Raw genomic sequence first — 11,595 nt, forward strand, 5'->3', positions numbered from 1 at the left:
GTTACTGATAGAGCAATAGGTGCACCCACTCCTTGAGTGGGATTCTAGGGCTTCTACATTTGTTTGGGTGATTACATGAAACTAATGACAAGAAGTGAAGATCCCAGTTCAGTTGCTGTTGCTTTGGGATAGGATTATGGTAAGTCTGACACTTTTCTTTAAACATTTTTTTATGTTTATAATTACTATACAAGAAAATATATTAATGGTATATGGATAGGTAGACAAACAGCACATTATTATTATCTTTCCCCCCAGTGTGGCCTTAACCACCACAGCTGTATCAAGAGGCCACTTCACCCCTATCTGCTGGGGTGACACTCGCCATCTCCCCTCCTTTAGGGACACCAGAACAGGCATTATTGCATCCAAGCGCCTTCTTCAACCCACCACCATTTGCCAACCCACAGCTAAGCACTCCCTGGTTCTCTTGTCTCCTTTTAGGTTATAACAGGCATTGTTTCTCCTTGCCTGGTCACCATTCAGAGCAGGTAAAGCAGGAATTAGGTAGGGTCACCCCTTTCTGGCCTGATGGCTTAAGGCTTCCTTAAACAACCACAGTTTTTCTTTTCTTTTTTTTTTTTTTACTTATTTGTAAAGTAAACTTCTGAAATCACTAACCATTATTTTTTCATCACCCTCCACCCCTTGGTAATGAAACTCGTAATTTGGTTGACTGGTTGTTTTTGTTAGTTACTGGTCATCATCTACATATTTGGCAGTTCTTAATATGTGACTGGGTAAGCCAGCACAACTACATCAGGCAATAGTGGGATGCTGTCTTATTGTGCAGAAAGTAATCAATTATCACCTGTCTCTTACAAATGTTTGACAGCTGTTGTGTGTACACAGATTAGACTGCAGAAAACAAATGGAAGGTTTTGAAAAATAAAGGCTGAATTTATGGTCAGTGCTTGTAACTGACTGGCTGGTGCAGCATCATCAGGTTATCAGCCAGTCTTGATGGTTCAGCAGTTATATCAGGTTTATGAACTATATTAGCCATGAGCTTGTGAAACTTGAGTAAAAAAAAAAAAAAAATGTATTATGGCCTGTCAATGTCAAACATTAGATGGTGCTAGAACAGTAGTATTATTCAAAGATTGGACACAACAAAAGACAAGCCATCATGAGCTTAACAAGTGCATGATGAAAAATACTTTAACATGCTAATTTTCTCTCACAAAATGTGGTTAACACTATAATTTACAGACAACCAGTGATCAGATTTTCTTAAATGCTAATCCTAATCCTAATGCTAAATCCTAATGTCTGAATATTTCATACATTACATTTAGGTACTTCATATAATAACTATAGGATACAATGGGTGAAGTGAAAATTGGTGACAAACTGTATTGCTGTGCCAAAGTGACTGCCCACCACAGATTAATAGGTAGTTGAGCATGTGGACAGGAATATAAAACACATCACACATTCATGGGTCAGCTGAGATGTTGAAAACCTAATCCCATGCTGAATGTTGACCATCACTAATATCTCTTATCAGTCAAATTCTTGACTTCAGAGCATCAGTTTGTCCCTGATCCCATGCTTATAAAAATAATCAGATATAACAGAATTGTGCATTTTGTCAAAGGTCTTAGAAATAAAAAAAAAGATATGTCAACATTTGAGCACTGGTTAAACTAGAAGAGGGACCTAACGGTCCCTCAGGAGATCTAATGGGTCTAAAACCATGCTGGTCTGTGTTGAGCAAGTTGTTACATTGAGCATAATTCTAAAGAAACTTTACTAAGATACCTACATTGCATTATATTGATTGAATTAAAAATCAGAGGAAAATTAATGTACAGCAATGGTTCCAAGTTCAAATAACAAAATTATTGAAAACTTTTCTATTCAAGAGAAATTTGTTGGTCCTATTCAATATATGAGAGATTATTATTAGTGGGGTAATCAATTTCCAACTGGCAACCTTTTAAATAGAGAGAATGAATCACATCTGGTTCTATTACTGGAGAAGGATTACTTTGAAATAAGAGTATAGCCAGTATAGCCAGCTTTCATAATCTGGTAACACACTCCTCTTGTCAGTGAGATATGATGATGAGTTTTGCCAGCTGGATGGTTGGCCAACTTTGGACAATAGGGTGACGGCTCTACAACATGATAGTTCAGTAATATAATACTTGCTGCCAATGTATGTGCATACACTTATACTCAGGGAAATTATGGCAAGAGCCTTTTGAAAGAAACAGAAACTTACAAAGTTGTCTCTGCCAGATTTTTTTCACTCGAATTGCTAGCTCTGTACAGGAGCCTTATCCACTTGTGTATGGGGTAAGCTTCAAACACACATTGGGGGGGTTCCGCTCATACAGCTCTCTTGAACAGGTTGGAATTGAATGCATTTAATGTTGTCTTCAGTCTTTTTGCCACAAGGTTGCATCTCATGCCATCTTCTACCACTACTTTCATGCTAACTGCTCTTTTGATAATGCTAACTTCATGCCTTCCCCCTTCCTGTGGCCTTACAATTTCTCTCACCCCTATTCTATCCATCTCCTTCATGCAAGAGTTAACCAGTCTTTCATCCCTTTTATTGGTAAACTGGAACTCTATACCTGTTTCTGTATTTTCCACTGCCTATGACTTAAACTCTTTCAAGAGGGAAGTTTCAAGAAATCTCTCCTCATAATTTTGGATATTCCTTTTGACTTTACTCACTATGGTCTGGCACTTTCTGTTAGGTTTTTTTTTTTCTAGCCATTTTTTTTCTAGACATTTTTTTTTCCTTTGGCAAGAACTGACTTAGAAAAAAAAGTTACAGGAAGGAATGCATGAGATGGTATTTAAGAAACAAATATAAGAAAAAAAACAAGAAACCATGGGATAAAAGAAAATGATTGATGAGTTGAAGATAATATACACAAATATACTAAACAAGTTAATATTTGGGAAATAAAAAATCTGAAATTGTATGACTAACAGAAACCAAAGTATAAACCAAAAGAAATCCAGATATTTGTAAAGGAAAAGTTGAACATAAGCGAAAGGACAGAAATGGTTAAAAAAAAAAAAAAAAATGGAGGGATGATCATGGTTGATTCTGAAGAGGAATTTGGTGAAGGAAAAGTAGAAGTAATTTGTATACAGATAAAGAAAAAACAGTTATCCAGAAACTGGTTTCTTGTGTCTTTCTTATGACAAATAACTGAACAAGAGAAGAACATGAACATTTTTTAAAATATGAATTAAAGAGCTTGGAATTGGTAATTAAACATGCTAAAAAGGTATCATTGGTTGGAGGTTTTGATTTCAATTATTGTGCTGTTGAGATGAGGTATATTGTAAGACAAGATATATTGTCCACTATGGAAGGAGCAGATTTCAGTTACCTTTATTCGTAGTGTTTACAATTTCTTTTCAATTCATTGGCTTTAAATACAGATAAGTTAGGGGACTTAGATAAGTATTTTGTATAATTATCTCTAACATTTCCTGTTGATGTGGTATTTCTGAGATCAGATGAAATCCATGATTTTATCTTATCTGTCAGCACATAATGCCATTGACTCTATCTAATGTTTGGTGCTTGTAATGGAAGACCTGAGATTTTAATGTTTTCCACTGTGACTTGGAATTCTGATTAGATTTCAATTGATCTTTGTAATATTAATTTTTTGACTGTCATTATGAAGGTCAATTTATTTCTGTATTTTGGGTAATTTTTTTCCATGAGTTGGGAGTAATTTTTTTGTTCCTTTGGTCTTTCTCATCTATGTCTCTCATTGATGCTGTTTTAATGGCTGATATGATGTAGAGGATGATGTCACTTTTAGAAAATACATAAAGTTTCTTTACTGGAATTTTTTTTTTTTTTATATATGAGTAGTAAAGAATTCAGTGAAAAAATATTATATGATTTATTTGCATATTTACTTTTACTTTTGTAGAACATAATTCCAATCTTGTTTGATAAGTTCATTGCAGAATTTTCTAAAGGTGTCTTAGTGTAAATTCTAATCCCTGTACTTTGATGTGCCTTCATTGAGGATATTAAATTCAGATTGAGAAGTTATTTGGGAAAGATCAGATATATCAGTTACAATTATGAGTTTATGGACATTAGATTCTAAGGCCACCTGTGTACTCTGTATGGGGTCTCTCAGAGTTGCAGTATTGTTAGTGAATTTAGATAGGTATTGTGATTAATGGGAATAGAGAGAATCAATATTGTAAGACAGTAAATCTGAGTTGAAATCTCCCTGAACCTTCAAACTTCCTGTCATTTATCAGTGTTAGAATATTCATTAGGCTGCTTAAAAAGGCATTTGTATTGCCACTAATAGGTGGCATATATACGGTAGGTTACACGACAATACACAGCTGTTATAATGTACAACTGCAACAAAACACTGAAACTTTAATAAATATTTAAAAGGAATAATTAACCAAAACTGGCATAAAAAACTTGCCACATGTGCAAGCATTGGAATTTCAGGAAAAATTCAATTGGAATAATGAACCAAAACTGGCAAGACGAACTTGTGCAAGCACTGAAATTTTGATAAAAATTTAATCGGAATAACAAACTAAAAAAAATTCGCAAGACTAACTCACCATCTGTGTGAGCCACTGCTCACCTATCCACTGCTTGTCCCTTCCTTTTTTTCCTCTCCTCTCCTTTCTTTCATCTTGTCTCAAACCTTCCTGTCACCTCCCCTCCCCCTTATCTGTTTGAGATAAGGGACAAGCTGCTCTCTCTCTCTCTCTCTCTCTCTCTCTCTCTCTCTCTCTCTCTCTCTCTCTCTCTCTCTCTCTCTCTCTCTCTCTCTCTCTCTCTCTCTCTCTCTCATTTATTTTATGTCATTTTCACTTTATCCTTTCTCACTCTCTCACTTGTATGTGTAATTCTATTTAATTTTCAATCACTCTCATTCTATTTAGCAATCCTTAGGATTGTTCTTACTTTCACAGAGAGAGAGAGAGAGAGAGAGAGAGAGAGAGAGAGAGAGAGAGGTAAACACACACACACACACACACACACACACATGGGACCAGACGAAGTAAATGGATGGATATTGAAAGAATGTAGAGAGGAATTGGAAGAACCAATATGGGAGATAATTAACAGTTCTTTGAAGGAGGGAAAAGTACCAAAGGAATGGAAGAGAGCAAATATAGTACCGTTATACAAAGGAGGTAATAAAATGGAACCACTGAATTACAGACCAGTCTCACTCACGAGTATTTTAAGTAAACTCTGTGAAATAGTTATTAAAAACAGATGGGTGCAATATCTTGAACAAGAAAATATAATAACAGAAAAACAATTCGGTTTCAGGAAAGAGAGATCTTGCGTAACAAACTTACTGAGCTTTTATACAAGAGTAATAGATAAACTACAAGAGAGAGATGGTTGGGTTGATGCAGTCTATTTAGATCTGAAAAAAGCTTTTGATACAGTTCCACATAAAAGTCTCATATAGAAACTGGAACATCGAGGAGGGCTAAAAGGAAAAATACTTAAGTGGATGAAGGATTATCTCCAAAGTAGGGAAATGAGTACAGTAATCAGAGATAATAAATCAAGTTGGTGCGAAGTAACAAGCGGAGTACCACAAGGGTCTGTGTTGGCACCTATAATGTTTCAGGTCTATATAAATGATATGACGGTGGGTTTAAATAGCTACATTAACATGTTTGCAGATGATGCAAAATTGATGAAAGTAATAAAGAACCAAGAGGATTGTGAGGAACTACAGAGGGATATTGATAGAATTTATGAATGGAGTAAACGATGGAAATTAGAATTCAATATAAAGAAGTGCCATGTAATGGAGATGGGAAGAAGTAAAAGGAGACCTTCATGGGAGTATAAGATGGGAGGAGTCACAATACCAAAGAGCAAAGAAGAAAAAGACTTGGGAGTAATAATTCAAGACACGCTATCACCAGAAAAACACATCAATGGAATATTTGGCTCTACATATAATTTGCTAGCAAATATCAGGGTGGCATTTAATTACCTAGACAAAGAAATGATGAAGAAAATCATAACACACATGATATGCCCCAAACTGGAATACGCAGCAGTGGTATGGTCTCCACACAAGAAGAAAGATATAAGGAAATTGGAAAGAATACAAAGAACAGCTACGAAAATGATACCTGAATTGGAAGACCTAAGTTACGAGGAAAGACTGGAAGAAATTGGATTACCAACACTGCAAGAAAGAAGGGAAAGAGGAGACCTGATAACAATGTTCAAATTAGTAAATGGCAAGGAGAAGATAGACAGAGATGACCTAGTTGTAAAAGTGGAGGAAGGAGATAGACGTACAAGGGGACATATGAAGAAATTAAAGAAGAGTCATTGTTTGGGAGATATTAAGAAATACAGCTTTCCGCATCGAATGGTTGAAATATGGAATAACTTAAAAGAAGAGGTGGTTGCGGCAAAGAGTGTGCACATGTTTAAAGAGAGATTGGACAAATTCGGGTATGGAGACAGGACTAATTGAGCTTTGGCTCAGACCCTGTACTATACAACTAGGTAAATACAACTAGGTAAATACATACACACACACACACACACTGCATAGTGTAATGGTTAGCATGCTCGGCTTACAACCAAGAAGGCCTGGGTTTGAATCCCGGGCGCGGTGAGGCAAATGGGCGAGACTCTTAATGTGTAGCCCCTGTTTGCCTAGCAGCAAGTTGGTATGGAATGTAACCTGAGGGGTTGTGACCTTGCTGTCCCAGTGTGCGGTGAGTTAGTGATCTCAGTCCTACCTGAAGATTGGTCACTATGAGCTCTGAGCTCTTTCCGTAGGGGAATGGCTGGCTGGGTGAATCACACACACACACACACACACACACACACACACACACGTGTTCAATAAACACAGAGAGGATTCACTGTGATTTTCCCTGCCAACATCTGCCTTTGCCTGCCTATCATTGTGTAAGAGCTTGATAAACCCATGAAGCTCCTGGACACTGGGTTCATGTGACTTGGTAAATAAAAAACACAGTGATAATAGCCAATATCCTGACAAGAAGTGACACATGGGTAGTGTTAGTGGCAGGACAGGTAAAATCCTACCGGTTTTGTAACAGTATGTATATTACTCCATGACAGTGAGAAGTTTGGAATGAAAGGTTAATATCAGAAAGGAATTTGCAAAAATTGTAAGAAAATGTGATAACTATAGATAAGGATGGAAGACCGCATGAGTTTGGCTATGCCCAGCAAATTACAAATAAGTACAATAACCTACACACACACACACACACACACACACACACACACACACACACACACACACACACACACACACACACACACACACACACACATGGAAGAGAAGAATAAATATGTACTAATACACAGGGAGGAGAAAAGAAATTATGAAAAGAACATCATAGACAAATAAATGCAAAGACCAACCAAAACTATTTTACCGATATGTCAATGGGAAGAACAAAGTTAGAGTAAATAAACTACTAGTTGATGGAGTGATATATGAAGAGGCAGGAAGGATGGGTGATGTGATGGATAACTGTTTCCAGAAGGTTTTTACAAGAGAGAGTGGTTTTCAGGAGCAGGAGGATGTAGAGATGATTGATGCAGGGTTGAGTGGAATAAATGTTATGGTGCAGGAGGTGAAGAAGATAATGAAGGATCAAGAAGTAAGGAAAGCAACAGGCCCAAATGGAGTATCTAATTGGATTTTAAAGGAGCATAGTCAGCAGTTGGCTTAAAAGATCCACAGAATCATAATACATTCATTAAAAGAGGGAAATAAGGATGTCCCCTCAAACTACAGACCAGTGTCATTAACAAGTGTGGTGGCTAGGTTATGTAAAAGTTATAACAGACAAATGGGTCAGGTATTTGGAATAAAACAGTGTGTTGACAAACAGACAATTTGTTTTTTGAAGAGGAAGATCATTTACTACAAATCTCTTGAATTTCTGTTCATGAGTTATAGACATTGTGCAGGAGAGAGATGGTTAGGCATACTGTATTTATTTGGACCTCAATAAAGCATTTGACAAAGTACTGTAGAGGAGGTTGTTATGGAAGCTGAAGGTGTTTGGAGGATTGCAAGAATGGCTGTTAAAGTGGATGGAGAATTTTGTGGAAGATAGAGAGATGAGAACAATATTTAAAGATCAAAGGTCACCCTGGAAGAAAGTTTGAAGTGGGGTTCCTCAGGGTTCTGTGTTTGCTGTGTACATTAATGATATGCCAGAAGAAATAACCAACTACATTAGCTTATTTGCTGATGATACAAAATTGAGAAAAATAGAAAAAGAGGAAGATTGCATAGCACTTCAATGGGACCTAAACAAGATCTGGAAGTGGAGCCAAAAGTGACAGATGGAATTTAATGCAAAGAAATGCATTGTGATAGAATTTGGCAAGAGTGACAAGAGACAAATGGGAGATTATTCAATGGGGGAATGAGAGAATCAGCAAAAGATCAGAAGAAAGAGACCTTGGTTGTAATTATTACTGATAAGCTGCCATCAGAGAAACACATAAACAAGATTAGAGGTGAAACATATAACCTACTGAGAAACATAAGGACAGCATTTACGTATTTGGATGAAGAAATAAAAAAAAAATTGTTTGTGACCATGATACACCCAAGATTGGAGCATGCAGCTGTGGTATGGTCACCTAGCGCTAAGAAATCTATAAGAAAATTGGAAGGAATACAAAGAGCAGCAACAAAGTTATCTCCAAGTTTGAAGGATCTACTGTAAGAAGAAAGACTTGTTGAAATTGGGTCTTATGGCACTGAAACAAAGAAGAGAGAGAAGTGATATGATCACACTGTACAGAGTGATGGCTGGAATGGAAAACTTAGATAGGAAAGACTTGGTGATGTGGGATACAAGAGGCTCAAGGAGATATGGCAGAAAACTGAAAAAAGATGCTTGTAGAAGAGATGTTAAGAAAAATAGCTTCCCACATAGAATTGTGGAGATCTGGAATGATTTGGACAGAGAAGTCATTGATACAAATACAATAAATGATTTTAAGATGAAGTTAGATGAAAATAGATATGGAGACGTGACAGCATGAGCATCGCTCTTTTCCTGTATGTCACAACTAGGTAAATACAACTAAGTAAACACACACACACACACACACACACACACACACATTATGATTTATCTTGAGCTATAAGCTCTTTGGGACGGTATGATTGGTAGTCAAGAGTCTAGTACATGATCTTCAAGACCCTGGTGAACTGCACTAATGGTTTGTTCAGTAAGCAGAAGGATAGAGAAAACTTGGAATACAATGTAATATTTAGCAGATGGTAGTAATAAGTTACACTAGCAGTACCTAAATATTGTAAAGAACATTTCCAATTGCTAAACTTTTTTACGAATGTATACCTTTCTAAAGTAGCATAGAAAAGTCATATGCAGTGGCACTGTGATGATGTAGCTTTAGTATAGTATAATATCATCACTCTTTGAGAAATTAAGTTTTTAGTGGAGCTTCTTATCCAAGTTTTTCAGCTCTATTAGGGGACCTGATAGAAATCTTTAAGTAGTATCGGGATTACAACAAAGAGGATGTAAGCAAAATTCTCAGGATCAGGAATCAGGATAGAACAAGAAATAACAGTTTCAGACTTAAAAAATTTAGGTTCAAGAAAGAGATAGGAAGGAATTGGTTCTCAAATAGAGTGGTTGATAAATGGAACAGACTCAGTAATCAGGTTGTTAGTGCTGAGTCATTAGGGAGCTTTAAAACAAGATTAGACAAATTCATGGATGGGGATAATAGGTAGAAATAAGTAGGTATGGTTCATACTGGGACTGCCATGTGTAGGCCTGGTGGCTTCTTGCAGCTTCCCTAATTTTCTTATGTTCTTATGATTGCACATCCCTAAGCCCTCTCCTGCCTTTTAACCTACAGACTTTCCCTTAGTTTCTATGATGACAAATAAAGCAAAGAAGACACCCACGACACTGGTGCAACCATAGAGCCAGTAGAGCCCGGGCTGGGTGAGGAGAGTCAGCAGAGGACTGTAGAGCTGCAGCACAACAAAGATGATGATGGTGCCTCCAGAGAAACACACTGATGATGCCTGAGAGAGAGAGAGAGAGAGAGAGAGAGAGAGAGAGAGAGAGAGAGAGAGAGAGAGAGAGAGAGAGAGAGAGAGAGAGAGAGAGAGATAGTATGAGATTTCAAGGAAAATGTGAGGATTCAAAGATTTAATTAATTATGTAACACACAAGTTTTCAAATTTTTTTGACTTACCTGAGCACGGATGTTGGTAGGGAAATATTCTGATGAGATAATGAAAGGTATGGGATGGACTCCTATGTCACAGAAGAAGAGAGATACCATCACACACACCATTGGCACCCACGAGAGCCTGCAACAGAAGGCCATATACTCAAGCCATGTTCCTGGTGTGGGATTTTCTCAAGAGACATATCAAGATTTATTTTTTCTTTATTATTTGTGTGTGCATGTTGCATTATTGAATACACTGATTTATAGATATGTTAACATTTTGATGCTTACCATACAAACACACTTACTTGGAGAAAGTGTCATCATCTGGGGTTGCAGCTTCAGCCAAGTGAATGTAAGTGCCAAGGATGATCATGCAAAATGCGTTGATAGCATGTGAGACAAGGAGACAGTACCGCCGTCCCAACCTGTCCAGCAGAAAGACAGCTGCTAGGGTTCCTGCCACTCGTAGGACTCCAGCAATGGCTGTAATGGCGTCAGGATCCATGGGTGCCCCTGTGTTCTGCATGATTCGAGCTGTATATATCATCATGACAAAATTACCACACATCTGGCTCAAGAAAAAAGTTGTCACTACAACAGTTATTCGACGCAGAGTCTCCTTGTTCAGGAGGCCTTTCCACCCACTGCTGCTACTGGAATTCATATGCTCCAGCTGTGTCACTTCAGCTTCGATGTTGACATGGTTTCCCCTCAAGTCCTTTAAGAGAGAGAGGGCCTCCTGGCGCCTTCCCTGAATCACAAGGTATGATGGTGACTTGGGTAGAATGAAGGAAGCTGCTGCAAACACTACAGCAGGAATGGCACCCACAAAGCAGAGGTAGTGCCAGGGAAGGGTGTAACCAATGGCAACAGTGTACAAATTGCCCAGCACAATGCCGAGGGTGGGTAGGGTTGCCATCATGCCCCGAATATTGGTATCGGATAATTCCACTATGTAGGCATACCCAGCAATAGTCAAGCACCCGCTGGATATTCCATGGATCAACCTGTAGTGGAAATAAATGTATGTGTGAAAAGGCTAGAAACTCATTTCACATACCACTAGGATAGTTAATTAGGAGATACACAAGTGAAACCAATTGTGAATGAAATAAGAACATAAAACAGTAATTCTTTTCCTCTGGACTGTAACCAAGCAAGGGAGTGAAAACATTTTGAGGAGAGAGAATGAACTAATATAGATCAGATTACCTCCCAATAAGAAGAACAGCAGTGTTTGAGGCAAGTCCTGATATGATCCAGCCTGTTATGAAAGGTAGACCCAACAGCTGTAGTGACAGGCGTCGCCCAATTTTGCTCACCACCCAGCCTCCAATCCACGCACCAAATAG

The 11,595-nt window shown here is 37.7% G+C and overlaps 1 protein-coding gene across 2 annotated transcripts in view; it reads right to left on the bottom strand.

The window, feature by feature from the left end:
* Positions 1–667: 667 nt before the first annotated feature.
* Positions 668–11,595, bottom strand: part of LOC135099941 (facilitated trehalose transporter Tret1-like) — a 27,611-nt gene continuing 16,683 nt past the window's right edge. For both annotated transcript variants that reach the window (XM_064002668.1, XM_064002669.1), the window contains 4 exons: positions 11,456–11,595; positions 10,549–11,250; positions 10,262–10,379; positions 668–10,088 (listed from right to left, as the gene is read on the bottom strand). The exon at positions 11,456–11,595 is cut by the window's right edge and continues 23 nt beyond it. In XM_064002668.1, the coding sequence (XP_063858738.1) occupies positions 9,906–10,088; positions 10,262–10,379; positions 10,549–11,250; positions 11,456–11,595 (1,143 nt within the window). In that variant the 3' untranslated portion in view covers positions 668–9,905. The remainder of the gene's footprint in view (positions 10,089–10,261; positions 10,380–10,548; positions 11,251–11,455) is intronic.

The sequence above is a fragment of the Scylla paramamosain genome, chromosome 4, assembly GCF_035594125.1.
Source record: "Scylla paramamosain isolate STU-SP2022 chromosome 4, ASM3559412v1, whole genome shotgun sequence".
Lineage (NCBI taxonomy): Eukaryota > Metazoa > Arthropoda > Malacostraca > Decapoda > Portunidae > Scylla > Scylla paramamosain.